The sequence below is a fragment of the Platichthys flesus genome, chromosome 3, assembly GCF_949316205.1.
Source record: "Platichthys flesus chromosome 3, fPlaFle2.1, whole genome shotgun sequence".
Lineage (NCBI taxonomy): Eukaryota > Metazoa > Chordata > Actinopteri > Pleuronectiformes > Pleuronectidae > Platichthys > Platichthys flesus.
Genome location: NC_084947.1, coordinates 19,623,693 through 19,640,902, shown reverse-complemented (window position 1 = coordinate 19,640,902; position 17,210 = coordinate 19,623,693). Strand labels below are relative to the sequence as shown.

Here is a 17,210-nt window from a genome sequence, read left to right as displayed (position 1 = left end):
GGACAAATATTTACAAGCTTTTGTAATGTATTGTTAATATATTCAAGAGACAGCATCATGTGTGTTGACGATGAACAAAAGTCTGTCGTACACTGAAGACATTTTGATTTAAGAAGAATATGAGATAAGAGTTTAGGATTTCAGTGAATTTCTAGTTTCTAAAGTTTGATACCAGCAGAGGGCGTCTCACTGTCGTGTGCTCCACAGGGCGAGCTCAATGGACACAAGGGACTCGTTCCTTCCAACTTTCTAGAAGAAGTGCCTGACGATGTAGAGGTTTTTCTCACTGACTCATCGTCTCGATACCCCCAGGACAATCCAGCTCGGATAAAGACCAAAAGGGTACATGCTCCTTCGCAGTACTAGCCCTCTGTCTCCGTTTACTCTCTTTCAGTTCCCTCTATCTCCTTTAGTTCTGTGTCTGTGTGTTTGTGTGTCCCATTGATCGAGTTGACTCAATGGGATTTCTGACTTTGGAGCATTACACTGTAAATAAGATAGATGTCTATGAAGATCTATGAAAAAAAATAAAACTTATAAGACATTAAAACTAATACTTGACAGAGGTACTTTTATTTTTTGTGTTTACTGCTGTGAAGGGGGGGGGGACTCAGCTCTGCATTGTATAGTACGAGGATATATATTGTACTCATAAAGAATTCTCAATGAGAGTAAAATGGAGACAGAGAAGCTCCTGTGACTTTTGACTTGTTCTGTCCTGTCTTGAGAAGTTAACACCTTTTGCACATGCATACTCAGCCTTCTGTGTTTGATCCCCACATGATTTCTGATAGAGTCAATAGTTCTGTTGTGCTGAAAGATGAACTCTGTAGTCTGTAGCTCAGCATGTTCTATAGTCCAGATGCATGACCTCTTGAAGATTTTATATCAACATAGAAGTCCAGTGTAGTTCAACTTTTGTATCTGCTCCTGAACGCCTCGTTTTGTAAATTGCTTTCTTGTAAACTAGCACGCAGCCATCAGAGAATATACTTTCAGACGTAATTATTTACCGAGTGTAAATATGTGATGTTATTTTTGTGTTGAACAAATAATGCAACTGTTGAAATAATAATAATAGGTGTCATCAGATGTTTACTTCCTTGTGCTTCTAATTTGCCATTGTCATAGTTCAAACTGTATTGAAATGCCATCACCATATATATTTTTTTATTTCTTTTCCTCACCCGCTTGGCAAAACAGAAGAAGAGTGTTCATTTCACACCTTAAAGGCTCTGTTTCCGTCACGTAAGTGAGCAACTGAGGATACCACGAGTACACCCCCCACCCCCCCTCGTCTAATGCAGATGACATGGGTCCCCTTAGTTTCTGGTATGCAACATGTGCACTTTGTCTGCCTCTCCTTCCTGTAGGTAGATGTTATAAGACTCTTCTATGTTCCCCCTAAAAACACGGAGTGCTGTTTGTTTGGTAGGAGACAGAGACCCCAGCCAATGCATTAGACAAGAAGTATGGTATCTTCAGTTGTTTCTCTTGAGTGTTGTACCTGACAATGTCCGTCTCCTGCAATAAGTCTCCTGCTGTAATTCATGGGAAGCTAAAAGGCCATTGTTGCACAGTCGATTGAGAATGTGGGATCAGATTAACGTCTCCAGCACAGTTTGACTTCTGTCAGTGCCATGTGACCTGCTGCATCATAGAAACGTATTAAACGAATCCAGAAAACAATTCTATGCAAAAACCCAAAGAAAAGCAAAGCAAATTTAGGACCTATTTTCTTGTTTAGTGTAAAATGTTATGAATCACATGAAATCTAAAAATAACAAATCCGTCAAATCAGCTGGATTTTTGGTTTTAGTTTTATGAATCAATGTGAATGTTTGAATTGATCAGATTGCAAAGTAACAGTTATGGATTTGGAGTGAGACTATGCTGCTTCTGCTGAGACGATTATTATAGCATTAAGCTCAGGGGCACATCCAGCTGAAATCTGATTGGCCCCCAAAGTTCCCCTGTCCTGTCACTAGTCTTTTTTTACACAAACTAGTCACTAATACTACTACTACTACTACTACTACTTCTATTAATAATAACTAATACTAACATGAAATCTGACAATTTGTTCCGAATTTTAGACGAACACAATGTACTTGAACAATTTCTCAATATATATTCAGTGATGTGCTCTTTTGTTCAAAGCTATAGAGCTCAAATTAAACAGGGAATAACTTAAATTACTGAATCATTGTACATTGATGTTTGACATATAATTGGCCCCTCGGTGTAAACTGTGGCCCCTTTATGGCCCCTGATTTTAGGAAGATCCACCTAGGTTAGTGGAAATGCTGAATTAGTGTAGCAGTTACACAAGTGGTTAAAGCCAGGAACTGACTCAGCAATATTGACCTAACGTTTGATAATAATGTTTCAAATGTAAGCTACGTCTGAGCCAAGCGGATTCAACTTTTCATTTGTGAGTGAAGGAAAAAGGTTTTGTTTTCTCTAAAGTTCCATAGTCTCACTTTAAACTCGGCCAAACACACGATGCAGCAGAATGATTTTGAAATGTTACATGTTCTGACGTCCAAATTATGTTCACACAAATTGTACATAGAAATATAAGCTCATACAAACATCCTCTCTAACCACCTGTCTTTCCAAAGTGCAATTCAAAGGAGCCTTTTAGCTCATGATTACAGAGAAGGAATAGTGACTCGTAGTTTCTCTGTAATCCAGTGTATTCGTAAATATTTCTCTCTCTCTCTCTACATATGTATATATACACCCTTTGAAAAGGAAAGGAAAGTGATTGTGATATAAATGTTCCCAAAACACAAATGTATCTGTTGATGTGAGGGGAGCTGCCCCGCCTATGATAGTCTCTGATGGGAAATGTTTTCACCTGTCATCGATGTGGGAGTTAGTGGATGTCACGCCTCAGTGCTCTGTCCTAGCTTATTCGTAGCAGCTTCATTATTAAAAAAAAAAACACGGGAGGGAGGGAGGGATGGGGGGTGAGTGTGTTCTGACTCCATCCGGGCAGGTAGATGGCAGCGCTCTGGTGGCCCTGCTGAGTCATGTAGGGGAGTGGTGACTGAGGTGTGTGACACTCGGCTTGTTTAACACCCTCAACTGTCCCTTACGGGTCTCCCATTAGGTTCCATTGGACAAATCGGGTCCGCCCAGAAGAGCAGCCTCTCCCACGGTGCGTCCATGCGCCCTGGACTGGGGCCCGGCCGCCGCGGGGCCTGGCCGGCCCATCGGGGCCCCACTGGACTTGTACTCCTCCAAAAAGAAAAAGGGACTGATCTCCAAAGGGAAGAAACTATTAGGAAGACTTGGCTCTGTAAAATAATTTCTTAAGTGTCAAACACTCCTTCATCGTTTTTGCAAAAAAAAAAAAGACATGAAAGCACCACAGTGGACAAGACAAGTTGCATTTGTGAGCTGAGCAAATGCTTTATTCTTGTACATCTGTTGTATACTAGAATATTTGTATTTTGTTAACATCACAGCATCAACGACATATTTTCAACAACACATTTCATACTAAGGTCCTGAGACCTCAGCAGTGCTCGCCGTCTTACCTCCAAAGTCTCAGGAGGGCCCCATGCAGTTTTCAGAGCCTGATGAGCCCTCACACGTGGTGAGGCCTGTGTCTCTGCTCAGAAATCTGAATTTCACTCAAGGGCTCGCTCTGGGATCCCGTTAAGAATCTGAGGGAGCCGGCTGTTTGTGTAACGTACGACAGGTCCACACGCTTTGACTTCAGCACGTCCCGCCCCCCCCCAAGCGCGCGCGTGACGTGACGGGCTCGGAGTGGAACCTGGAGAACGATGTGACATTTACTGTGAAAAATCACCTGAATTAAATCCCACTCATCTTCTGCCTCCATCTCAGAAGGGAATAGTGTACAGTGACCCCCCCCCTCCCAAAACAAAATGTCAGAAACCATGGAAACAAGCACACGTGTTCCTACTTCAGGGTCTCTGCAGTAAAACGAGCCTGGATGGAAATTCCTAGTGGATCCAACCTTAATGTGTTTGCCTTATTATCGCACAATGTTTAGTAGTTTGTCCAGAAGAGTGTGAAGCTTAATGCTTCTATTTACAGGCGGGTGACAAATTAAAGGAAACCCCTTCAGAATGTCCCCCATCCATACCACACCACACCAGGACTCACTTCTGCAAACATAGCCCAAACAATTTAAATTTTTTGGGGGGGGCCTTTTGTTAACATGAGGTAGTACAAAAATTATAATATTGGCCGATACATATTTATTTCAAAAGGCAAATATTCCTAAGATTCATGCAATTGTGGCTCCATGTTTCACAGATGAACCTTTAACCTCATTAGAGCCATAAACAAAGAAAACTTGTTACTACTATGTAGAACTTCAAAACCTGAATTTTGTAAGTAAAATGTCAACACATACGTGCACATCCTGCATTGTTCATTCTGTAAAATATAAGTTTTAATATCAGCCAACAGAATAACAGGCACTGATCTCTGTAAGAGGCTCTATGTGAAAACAATGACATGTCACATGTTGTGGCCTCTGCAGTCACCAGATCTGTTGGTAGATTTTGGGCCGATTCCTTTCCAAGTGTTGTATGAGCAGTGTTAAATGGTAAATATACTATATTTATACAAGGCTCTCGCATCGACCAAATTTAACAGTCAAGTTCATGAACTCAAGACCGCTTCTGTTCACCACCAATGACCTTTTAGAGGATGACCTTCTCTACCGCCCGAGCCACAGCCCCTCAGAGACCTGTAACATCTGGTCCTACACCTTCACCCTTATTCCTTTCATTTGTCACCTGTACGTGGTCATGTTGTAACATCTGACTGCAGCTGTCTGTCGACCTGGGACGTGCAGGGCACAATAGGTCTGTGGTGATGTCCACTGGGCCAGAGATAACACGTAACCAGCCCATCACTCATAACTGTGCCCCAAAAAGAAAATATTTTATTTTCAAAAATATTCCCTGAAAACTAGATCATTGACAAACTCGACCTGCAAAACCAAATTCTGGGGTTACTGATGAAAAAGAAAGTTGTTGGTGCCACACTGATTAAAAACAGTGACTACAATGTAAACTGTTACACAAACAGATGGGAGACTAAATATTATCCGAACTTTTCTAGAACATCAGCTAATGACCGGTTTGTTGATCTGCACTGGTTTCATGACGTGCACTTGTGGGCTACAGTCGGAGACAGTGTGACGTCTTTCAGTCGATCACAGTGAGACACAAGGCTACCTCCGCCCCTGACCCCACCTCTTACATCTCTAACATTTCTTCTAACCAGTCTGTCAGCGATGCCTGTTCCAGTGTCCCCAGTTCTGTTGGTGCAGGATACAAGTACTGTATATCTATATATATATAAAAAATATACATATATATATATATCTCTACACCGTAGAGTAGTGAATGTATGATGAATTGAAAGCCAATGTATGTTCAAAGCTGTCCAAAAACGATTGTGCAGGTGTCAGTCTTTGTGCGTGAAATCAAAGGTCAAACTTTATCTCCTCATTGTTTTTTCCACTTCATCGTCACGTGTATTTTCAAATCGAGCCTATATTTTCTATAACACAGGAGTTGAAACTGAAACTGCCAAAAAAGAATGTATGCAAAACATTCTGATACTTTCTGTACTGAAGATTTTCAGCCATGTTGACCTAAGGTGACCTGATGTACGTTTTCCTATTGACGGACCTCGTCCTCAAGACATGCTTCTGTTCATTTTGAGTGACTGTAGCTCTTTTTGTACTTTGTCCATTTGTAAAATTGTTTTTAAATGTTTATACTTGATTTTCAAACTGCCTTTTTTGTACATTTAACTTTATAATCAAACAGTGCAAGCTTTCCCCATGGTGTCTTTAAGACCATATTGTTTAAAAGTCTGCAGTTGTGTGCTAGCTTTATGATAAGATTTATCAGCCTATATTGATGGTTACAATTTATCGTGTGGGTGTGCATGTGCAATTTTTTCTAAAAAACAATCTAAATAAATTTGATATTTTGTAATGTTTGTGCGTCTGACTTAACTAGAATTTAAAAGCACAAATCACACAAATCAACGTTTATTGCAACCTTCAGCAACAGAAATTGGATTCAGGGCCTAGATGTCATCTTATTTCAAACAAAAGAAAATGTACATCTCCAGCTGGTTTTTACTCATAACTTATATTTTTTATAAACAGTGAAATCCTCTGAGGCCACATTACTAATATAACACAAATAAAGATTCTGGGTTCCTGCCTAACAAATGTTTTTTTTCTTTACTCAGATCACATCAAACTGTAAAGAATATTTAGAATTGATTTGTCTTTGAAATATTTTGTATTTCAGAAACAGCCTGGATTCACTTTGTCTTGTGTCATTTCACTCTGAACATGTGAAGCTCACATGGATTTGAGATGTTCAGGCTTTCATCTCATCCTTGTTCTTACATCAGACCCGAGTGAGCTACAAACCTCTAATACACAGGAATTTAGAACTCAGCATCTTCAAAACTCAACTTGGAACATTTTCACCTGAAGAAAACATTTGGAATAAAACTTGACATTGGCGATGTTCTTCCTGAGGAAGCCTCAGAGATGGAGCTGAACACGTTGCTCCTTTTTGTGTCCTCACAGGTAGTAGAGGAGGTTGTCCAGCTGCAGGTTATGCTCCCGGTGGATGCTCTCACCCACCAGGAAAGCCAACTTGTGTGCGTACTGGCAGGGAGCGGGAACTCGGACGATTCCCTACAGAAAGAAAAAAATATATATATTCTATTGTGTTGCAAAATCACGACGACACTTCCCTGCACTCTTGGCGGTGTGCTTGCCCGACTCATAATGACAATCACTTTCACTCTTGGGACGCAAAACAAGGCCAGCTTTTGTGCCAACGCGTCATGCTAGCCATTCACATTAACCGATTTGATTGGTTAGTGCCTGTGCTTGAGGATTTGTTCCAACAGAAACTGATTGGTTGGAACCTTGGACGTTGCATGCAACTGAACTACAAGGAATTACATGACCCCATTCAAAGTGAATGACCATTGTTTAAGTTGAATTTGTGTGAGTCCTGCGCAACTGCTTCTCTCTTTATGAAAAAAGTATTTGTAAAGCATATTTCAAAACAGAAAAAAAAAAAAATTCTGAATTAGGCAGGAAGCACACATCAATAAAGAAAGAGTCTTTAAAAGATAGACTTCAATGAGGATAAGGAAGGTCAGACAGATCACCACAGGGAGATTGTTCCAGAGTTTGAGTGCAGACAGGAAAGGTTCAGTCACCTCTGGTCCTCAGCTGTGGAATAGCAACCAGGGCCTCCGCTTAAGGTGCTAATCTTTACTTTACTTCAGCAGGTACATCTTTACATCTATTCTAAAATTCACTGGAAGCCAATGAAGAGAAGATCAAATCTGCGAACTATACTCAATGTGGACTCTGATCAGTTTTTCTCCTGAGGTATCAAATTCAATTACAGAAGAAACATTTTCAGTACAACTCCACTGCTGATCTGTGGGAACACCTTTTATTACAGCCATCCAGGATGAAAGGTGTTAAAGACAGGGATTTGAATACCTACCTGCCAATTGTAGTACATGTGGCACAGCTTGTAGGTAAGTCGCTGCATATGATCAGGCTTCAGTCCGCTGGTGTCGTACAAGACATTGTAGTGGGTTGGGGAGACGCTCCCCGAGCGAACAGCCTGGCTCACGATGAAGAAGTCGTACCTGACCCAAGGTTGCAACAGTTCAGTGCTGAATACATCAATGAAAAGATGAGGAAACAGTTTAGAAACATACCACTCAGGACGGGTGACCTCTGTGTCGATGACGGTGCCGGGGGGAGGGTTGTTCACTTTGCCATTAAAGTGGGCGAAGAACCTGCTGCTGATGCGCTTCTTCACCACCACCACACTCAGCTTGGGCCTGTTGGCAACAGATGGAAACGTTCCAGTGAAAACGGACAATTTTAGGGAGGATTTAACCTTCATTCAAGTTATTTTGCTGCTTCAATTCTCACTTGACCAGATACAAAGCAAATTCACTGTCAGTCCACATTTGCAACATTTGCTTTCAGTTTCAATGTGCAGCGGACTTTAAGGAGGAAAATTGAGAAAATAAAATACTCACATGTAGTCTTGCCCCATGGACTTGATGCAGTCGAGGATCTGTGAGATCTCATAGTTGACCACGGTCTGCAGCTGGCCGTCTCCCACCCCATCTCGGTACACAATGATGCGTGAGGGCAGGCAGGTGTTGATCCTCAGGTATTCTTTCAGTGCCGCTGTTAAACAAGGACCGAGTTACTCTGAGACCGTTGACAGAGAATTGTTGTGTGTATTGAAATTAAAAATTATTGAAAGCAACTTGCCACCCAGGGCCATCTTCAGACCGTCCATGATTTCCTGGCCTTTGTTCTGCAGGACAACCTTTGAGAACCATCTGAAAATGTTTCAATTTCACAACTTATTGTACGTAGTACTTTAATAAAGCAAAGGTATGGAGTCAGCAAAATATCCATGCAGTAATCAAGGGGAAGTTAAAAAAACGTGTCAGCACAGCAGCCTGGTCCTGCTGTACTTACTGACCTGCTCATGCTCTGGTTGAGGCTGGCCACTAGAGCTCCGATGGATCTTTTCCCAGCAGTAGTGTCATGGTAGCAGTCAATGCCCACAATCATCAGCTGTTTGAGCTGCACAAGAGATGAGACGACTTATTAGTACAATACCAACAATCATCATTATTCTATTTGTAGAACTTTACTGTGTGACTCAAACTCTAATGCTGACTAATTAAAAATATAGAGATGAATATTAAGGAATAATTTCACTGAGCTAGACTATGCAGAAACCATGGTATTGCATATGTGAAAAACATATGAAAAACACAAAGCCTCCAAAGAGCTGAAGATGGCCAACAAGCACAAAAATACATTTTGTTCTGCTGTGGGGACGACTGGAGCTTTGCCTGTTTGTCCAAGCATTTGTACTTTTGTGTTAATCTGTGGATAAACAAACTCCTTGTTGATCCTCTTCTGTGTCTAGTTTCACTGTAGAACAATGGCTATCATTCTTTATCTGCTCTAAAACAACTTATAGGCTCTAAATTTGGTAAGAAACTTTTCAATTCTTGTTTGTCCACAACACAGCCTAACTTTTATTTTCTTTATTGAATAATTTTACTGATGTTGACTTACAGGGATTTCCACGCTCCACAGCTCTCCTCCCATCTTGCAAGCCATCTGCAGGGCAATTTTGGTCGCCACAGTCATGAGTGTTTGAGGTCTGCTGATGGTGCGGGATACCACACACTGGCTCGGGACAGGGCAGTCCACACAAAGGAACTTCTTGACGCTGTCATACTTGTCTTTCCTGTTGCTTGGGAGGACCACCACCACCTAACACATGAAAAATACTTCAAGATGACAATGCAAACATCACATTCATAAAGGAATGTCACAGAGTCAACTAAATAAGAGGAAAAAGCTCAAACTAATGGATGCGAGTCACTTACCATCTGTGTATGTTGTCCAACATTCTGCTGTAGGGCTCTGAGGAGAGACTCCTGTTGATCCTGGTACTCAATCCTGTTTTAAACAGTTAAAATAAATACATGGGATAATTGTCAAGAGCCAATGAAATCTGGGTGATAAGATGAAAAATCTATTTGAAGGTTGGATTGGTGAGGTGTTTGTGAAATAATTAATTTTGTGGAAATCTTCAAGTTAAGAAAACGTCAATAAAATCATCGGAAAAAGCAATAAGCATTTTTTTTTTTTTTTTTATAAGTGTAGCCTGCTAACTTTTCCAAATCTACAAACACTAGCTTTAAGCAGGAAACGACACACTAGGTATCAAGTTAGCGTATTGTTCAGACATTCAACTTCCAATTCAGAAGCATGTGGACTGGGTGAATGGTAAATATCATGCTCATAGATTAATTCCTACGTGAGTGAAAAAATATACATGCTAGAACTCACATGACAGCTCTCTGCATGCGAATTCCAAGTGGACCTGACACTTTGTTGAGGGTCTGCAGGAGGGACTGAGCCTCGTTACCATTGCGACGGGTGTAAAGCATGAGCCAGTTGTTCAGTGGAGGGGCGGTGATCAGAGGTATCCCACGCATCTCTCTGGACCAGTCAGCGGCTGGAGGGTCATACTAGGTGACACAAATAGTTCAGAATCCCTCAATTAGGAGAATATAAAGAAGTAATTGTATACGTTTGTTTGCAAGAACAAATTTATGCAACCCCATGCATATTATACCGATCTTGATCCCTGGAAAATCCTCTCCGTTGGGAGGACTCTGCCAGTCAGTCTTAGGAGTTCCTTATCGAAGCTGAGACCCCACTTATCCAACTCTGCCTGTGCATCCGGGTTCCTGTGAAATCATTTACAGGATTTAAATCCAAGCAGGGATTAACTGCCTGAAGATGTTGACAGGAAAAATTGCTATTGCAGCTTCTGCGCATATGAACAGACAAAATAGAAAGAACATTTAGAGAAAACAAGCGTTCATAACCAATTGAATAAATGAGCGTTTGGTGCAATCGGATCTCCAAAAATGGAAGCGGGTTCCTTCAATATTTCTGACAACAAAACAAGAGCACAGATAAAACAGTTCACATGTTGATCATCACCTACTTCTGTATGTTAGAGACAAATCTGTCCAGACGTCCCTGCCTCTGTTCTGGTTCCAGTCTGGTTTGGCTGGCCAAGTCCTTCATTATGATGTGGTCGTTCATCATCTTATCAGTCAGCCCTGTCAAACACATTGCCAAAAACAAATTTCACTTTAGTTCATCATGTATGACAACTGAACAAAACAAGCAGTTTTGTTGCAGTTAACCAACATCACCAACTTTTACTCATGCTCTCACTATTCAACCCTTTGGTTCGACTCGAGTTTCTCCCGACAATTCAAGTCAGCAATTGGTATCCAACACATACCATAAATATGATTTGACAGTAAGCCCATTATTTTTAATATAATTGAATATATTAATATTTCTTTTACTTAAATTTTGCATACATCCTTCATGGTCAACTATACTATAAAGGGCATCTGATCTCTTTTTAATAGTTGTTAACATGTTTTGGATATTACTTGAACTCTTCCTTGAATTGTGGCAGTCATCCAAACATTCTTACCAAGAGGTCCCTAGTATTACCTTTAAACTTGGACAAAAAAATAAATAATGCTAAACCTCTATAACGGTTTCAACATATAGTTTATCACCCTCACACAGCTTTTTCCCAAGAGTGGGCTACATTTCAAACTATCCAAAAAATAGGCCCTATTGGCGATCTATGCAAGTGCATCAAATAAGAAAAACCAGGAGAAATACAGATAAATGCAATAACCTGTAAGGTAGCACAGTTCTGGGACGAGCAGGGCAGGACCAGGCGGAGGGGCTCCAGAAGGACCTAACCTCTTCACATGGCTGACCAGCAGCGCCTGGTTCACATCAGTGATTTCCAGGTTATATTGCTAAGAGTAAAAGTAGAAATATTTTAGCACTTACTGAAACAGTAACAATATACACCACGTAAAGCCATTGTCATCAGTTCAGGTGTGTTACATAAGCTCTAGGGACAGAAAAGTTGTGCGTTTCAATATGCAGCTGGTGTGCTGGCTTTGGGTAACGGTCATGTCCTCTATTCGTGTTAGCCTCACAACAGGAAATTTAGCAACAATTTCAGAACACTACAATTTCATGTAACTTTACAGCATTCAAATAGTTTTACAGTTTGTCAGCACAGTACCATCATCTTTGTCTTCCACCAGAATTGTTGACTCTCCCTTTAAAAGTTTGAGTTTTTTTTATTTGCAGTAATAGATATTAGCCCCCCAATCTGTCTTACAAGACCTAAAATAAAGTACATGCGCTTGCATTTCCCCAGTTATATATACTTTTGTTGAGTGCATGCCACCTACTGTCTTGTAGTAGTCCCTGAAGGATATCTCTTTGTCTGCTCTTGTAAACGTGTTGTTGGGAGTGTGATCCCAGGAAATGTCGTCAATCTTGTAGGTTTTGTTATTGTACCTAAAATTTCAAAAAAACAAGCGAGTCCCGTGCAGGTAGTTCACTGGGTTTTAAGGCTGTATTATAAAACACATGATTTTCATATGAATACAAATATGAATGTGCGAGACAAGGAGCCTACTTGGTGAGGACTATGAGTCCAACAAGCTCCTTAGTGCAGATCTCAGGGAACCGATGATCCCCACACCTTTGCCTCAGGTTGACCATGAAGTCAAGGACTGTCTCACTACGAAGCACTTTGTGACTCACGTCAGTACACATCATAATCGATGACTCGTACTCCAAGATGGCGGTGGTGTAGCCCGGCCAGATTGTCAGCCTGATATAAAAGACAGGATCATTTGTTTTTCATCTCTTATCTAATGAAAACTTTATTTCCATAAATGAAGATTACACATCAACACTACACGAGTGAAGCCATCTGTGTCTTCCTAAAATCTTCCCTCGATTTGGACAAATCATTTAGTGTTTGAACACCAACATAACACTCTTGTGAAAATATACCTTTAGTCAGGGAAAGTCCTTCACATTATACGTGTTGTCTGTTAAGAGTAGGGCCCCTTTAGGTGTATTTGACTGCATTTCTTCAACAGTATACGGACCTAGAGTTTATTACACTTTTCAGAAAACAATATATTCAGGAACAAAAATTTTAATTCATCATCTTTTTATAATGATCAGTTCTACGTGTGAGTGATTAGGTAACATCAGAGGGGCAGAGTCACCTGTTTACCAGCGGAGTAATGAGCCTCAGTGCCGTGGCGCTGATTTAAATTAAGATTAGATTCAATACATTTATACTTCCACACACAGCAGTAGGCAAGTCCGAATGAGATAGAAAAGAGAATAAAGAAATATAAAAAGGCAAAAGAAAAAAAAATTGACAAGCAGTTAAAATTCTGTTTTGTGCATAAGAAAAAAAAAAATTCACATAACAATGTACATAAACACAAATGCTACAATTTTATTCAATATCGCTGAGCTATAGGGCTGCTAGATTATGGAAAAAAAATCATAATCACAATTATTTTGGACAATATCAAAATCACGATTATTCAAACGATCATTAATATGTGCCCCTATTCTGAAGTCTATGCTTTATTTTTTTAATCACTTCCGGTTTTGGTAAATACCGAGGACAGCTGCGTGTCTTATTGCTCCGTTCAACCAGGAAATCTGTGCCCGGTTATTCAAACCCTTAATGATGGCAACCCTAACACTCTCTGACCGGCACAGAGAAATGCCGGTCCGGTCTGAACAGCCAGGCGGGAGCGCGCTACATGTTGTGAATGTTTGCGCCAGATGGGAAATGTTTCTTTTGACGGCGTTCGAGATATCATCTTCAAACCAAATGTGCTTAGTGAGGTCAGTGACTTTTGACCACCAACATCTTATCAGTTCATTCTTTAGTCCAAGTGAGTATTTACAACAGATTTGAAGAAATTCCCTCATATTGTTTTAACAAGAATGGGACGGATGTACAGTACAAGCCGAAAACATGATGCCTCCGGCCACTGGCGGAAAGTCATATTTTATGTTAATATTGTTATTTATTAAATGACTTATCTTAACCCGTTCTGTGTGTGTAACAGCACTGTATGAAAGAAAGTACCTGTGCTGTGGGATGTTGAGTGCATCTTTGGGGTTGTAGTAGTTACGTCCAATCTGCTGCATGTCGAGAATTCTTAAGATCCTGCACAAATTAAATATCATCATTAATCATGTTTGGAGGCTTCAACAGGCACTTTTGTAAAACATTTATTTATTTACCTCCATATAAACAAGCAGCAACCACAAGTTAACTAGTAACAACTAAATGCTAGTATTTAAAGTAACAGGAAACTTGCCTTCTGAATAGGATGTTGTAAAACTGAATACACACTGGTGATGTGGGGGGCAGTTCATTTGTCAGTGTGACAGTGATCTGAACTTTCTCATCATTCCTTGTTACGCTGTGAAGCACAGTCTCCTAAACACAAGATTAGAAATTTATTACGAGGCATTCAACTTCCATAACTTTAACACTAGTATTACTATTGTGGGGAACTTAAGCTTAAAGTAGTAGAATACTTTGTTTTGCAATCTGTTAGGCAGAAAAAGAATAGCTCCATCAAAGCTCCTGGCTGAGCCTAGTATTTCCTCATGGTGGAACAGGAGGGCAAATCTCAGACGACGGGACTCCATTGGTGGGTTGAAGTCAACGTGGTACTGAAACAGGACCCACTGAGGGCGGGACATGAGGCGAAAGAAGTTGGCTCTTAACTGAATGGCATGCCCACTTGAGCCTGATGAGGAACAAACAAATTTGACGAGTTAACCTTGTACTTTTCAACTACAACATTTTAAAGTGCTTTGGAAATGTAAAATGTAAATGACGACAGACCAGACTTTGACTCCTTAACATGCTCCATAGCTTGTCGGGTGTTAATGCCTGCATCATGAAAATCGCGGCGACGTCCACCTCTCTCTCCCAGCTTCACCTGCTGAAATCCAGCGGAAATCTGCATAACAGCTATTAACAAAAATAATAAAATTCACACATGAAGTTGAAAATCGAATTTGTAGTTTGCACACATTACAGTACTGAGGATAGAATAGGCACATCAAAAAGCTGTGCAGGTGAGTACATACCCCACTATTCTAGCATGCGATTGTTAATATAATTCAATCCTATGATTTGAACCTAATTCGCTGCAACTCTTACCACAGTTAACGTGGCTCTTGAATCGCAGATGGTGAAAGGGATGAAATAAGGTGCATTCATAGTTGCATTTTTCCATACTTTTCTATCACTATTGCATTTCAAAAAGACTTTGAAAATTAAGAACAGCCCAAATCAATGCAGGTGTTAAATAAGTATCAGGATGTGTTTGATTAGACCTTCTGTAGAGAATGGTCCTGGAGCTCCTTTCTGTCTCCCTCTGCCAACCAGCTCTTCAGCCACACCAGACGCAGAAGTTGCTGTTTGTGGCTCTACAGCCTTACTCTACAAGAAAAAAGAAGAAAGTAGAGATTTGGGAAATGTATTGTTATAGAGTTTATAGAGAATATGGACATTCTGTCCAAAGAAACGTTCTGTTGCTTAATTACTTACGTTTAGAGTGGAAACGCTTTGTGTGCACCCACCAGATAAAATAATGTTTTTAGTCTTTACCTCACTTCACATGTGCATCAGTGTCTCTATCCTTGTAGTAACAACTTGTCCTATAGATTTCTTACAGTTGGACTACGTGATGCAGAGATCAGGATGTTTAGTCACTGACAATGTTAACATCTTTTGCGCAGAGCTAATATTTACCATTGTGAGCTAATTTGAGGTTTGAAAACAAGGCTCAAGACTCATTGATTTAAGCCTATTTATTTTATACAAAGTACCTCTTATCAGAACAATGAGGTCCATGGATCATCCTCCAGATTTGTTTAACTTTGTATTATGTGGATGATACATTTCATTGGTTAACATCATACCTGACATTACATTCACCTGCTAGAAATCTGATATTGTGATAAGAAAAAATCATTTCACGATATTTCTTTTATTTTTCTAGAAACACATTGAGATATGAATCAAATAATTATTAAATATTTGCTTTACAAAAAAAGAAAGTAATTAAGAACGCAACAGGAGATTGTCAAGGTCAGAAGCATTGACAACAGCAGAGGAATGACAGGGACCTTCAGGTGAAGGCTGGTGTCTGGGTAGAGCACACAGGAGGCTGGACATGACAAATAAACTCTGCTGTGGAAACACCAGTTCTTATCACCTAAAGTTTGACATCTTCTACATGTCTGAATCCTCTTTTTCATCCGGGGATATTTGAATTCTTCCGGTTTTGCATCTCTCAAGTGTTACTGATCTTATCAACACTTTTAGACTCAATCATACATTTTACAAGGGGTGCGGCCAGGAAAAGATATGGAAAACGTCTTGAGCAGCAGACAATTAGGTTTACGTTCTCACATCAAGTTCCTAGAGGAGATTTCCAGAAATTGTCACTAAAAACAGTGAGGAAGGATTTAAAAGCAAGGATCTTTATTCAATTTCCTTAATATTTGAGTCACACAAAGATCGGTGACATAACAGAGTATATGTTGTGTTCAGATGTGCAGTGGTTTCGGTGCCGACTTCTCTCACCGCTCCTGGTGGTGCAGTCTCCTGACCACGTGCCCGACCTCTGGCTCTGGCTCGTGCACGACCCGTCATTTCGGGACAGTCTTTTAACGGTTTAACAAGTGAAAAGTCACGGCCGCTGCATTAAGAGCAATTAACTGAAATGATATGAAAAATAGGACAATTGTTTTAAACAGCTTCAAATAGCACAAATACGTCATACAATTGTCCAAAGTCGCACCTGCTTCCAACGACACAAAATGGCGCATGCTAATCATCGTCACGTGAGGCAAGCCGCAACTAGCATGCTAACAGCTCCGAACACGAAGTAAAAAACTAAAAGTTTTTCCTTTTTCAGTCAATGACACCGTCTAATTACTCACAGGTACTACACATGGGACATAGTTATAATACTGATATGTTGACTTAGCGGAGGTATTCACTTAAATTATGGATATATGATTTTGATTAAATCTAAAATATGTTAATTCGCTGTTAAATAGATACTTAATATTTTGATGCTAACAAAGTGACTCACCTTTGAAGAAGTTTCTGGAAACACGACGGCCTAACATTCAACTCAGGTGCATCCGCGGAGAAGAGGAAACTTGGACAGAGCACCACCGCGATACCTAGGCCTATTCACCGAGCAGATTAATACGCTAGTAAAGAAGAACAAATTAACGCAATCTAACTTTCCTTCAGACCTCCCTCAGTTCGCACATGAGAACACTGTGTTACAGTTCAGTCCTTTCAGAATCAGAGCACCTGATTAAGACATTAAAGAAAGGCGTTTGTGGAAGTTAATCAGAGAAGTCCATGGGAACTACTTTTTAAGCGCAATGATCCATTTAACCTGGAGCTGCTGTGTGGTTTTTAACAGTTTTAAACGATCTCATCAAGGGCCACTAGATGGCAGCAAAACTCACCCAGTAAACGTAGTGACTCAGCCAACCCTCCAGTGACTGGTGGAGTTCACAGCTCTGACAACAACATGCGAAGCACAGTAACAGAGAAGCCTGCCCCTCAAACACCCCCTCGATCTTTTGTGATCAATCAGACAATCAATCAATCTGA

At 40.4% G+C, this 17,210-nt stretch overlaps 2 protein-coding genes across 3 annotated transcripts in view; one reads left to right on the top strand and one right to left on the bottom strand.

Moving 5' to 3' along the window:
• Positions 1-5,697, top strand: part of rimbp2b (RIMS binding protein 2b) — a 30,000-nt gene extending 24,303 nt beyond the window's left edge. The window contains exons 18-19 of the mRNA XM_062383628.1: positions 208-342; positions 3,119-5,697. Of these exons, the coding sequence (XP_062239612.1) occupies positions 208-342; positions 3,119-3,316 (333 nt within the window). The 3' untranslated portion in view covers positions 3,317-5,697. The remainder of the gene's footprint in view (positions 1-207; positions 343-3,118) is intronic.
• Positions 5,698-6,054: 357 nt separating this feature from the next.
• piwil1 (piwi-like RNA-mediated gene silencing 1) lies at positions 6,055-16,807 on the bottom strand. Of its 2 annotated transcripts, none has more exons than XM_062383623.1 (21): positions 16,375-16,525; positions 16,158-16,291; positions 14,903-15,008; positions 14,406-14,534; positions 14,093-14,307; positions 13,870-13,991; positions 13,635-13,715; positions 12,144-12,341; positions 11,914-12,022; positions 11,340-11,466; positions 10,620-10,737; positions 10,242-10,356; positions 9,953-10,134; positions 9,487-9,559; positions 9,170-9,370; positions 8,562-8,665; positions 8,345-8,415; positions 8,104-8,257; positions 7,774-7,899; positions 7,554-7,701; positions 6,055-6,721 (listed from the first exon to the last, which is right to left on the bottom strand). In XM_062383623.1, the coding sequence occupies exons 2-21, from the start codon at positions 16,224-16,226 to the stop codon at positions 6,605-6,607; spliced, it is 2,565 nt and encodes an 854-aa protein (XP_062239607.1). In that variant the 5' UTR covers positions 16,227-16,291; positions 16,375-16,525; the 3' UTR covers positions 6,055-6,604. The 2 variants fall into 2 exon arrangements, with proteins under 2 accessions (XP_062239607.1, XP_062239598.1); XM_062383614.1 differs by lacking the exon at positions 16,375-16,525 and adding an exon at positions 16,672-16,807 and having other exon boundaries at positions 6,056-6,721.
• Positions 16,808-17,210: the final 403 nt, after the last annotated feature.

Bases quoted from the DNA above. Each gene is read 5' to 3' on its own strand.
- piwil1 (XM_062383614.1), bottom strand. From the start codon at position 16,226: ATGACGGGTCGTGCACGAGCCAGAGCCAGAGGTCGGGCACGTGGTCAG. The intron at 15,009-16,157 runs GTGAGAGAAGTC...TTTTTCTTGTAG, and splicing joins AGACTGCACCACCAGGAGCG to AGTAAGGCTGTAGAGCCACA. The intron at 10,135-10,241 runs GTATAATATGCA...TGTGTCACCTAG, and splicing joins TTTTCCAGGGATCAAGATCG to TATGACCCTCCAGCCGCTGA.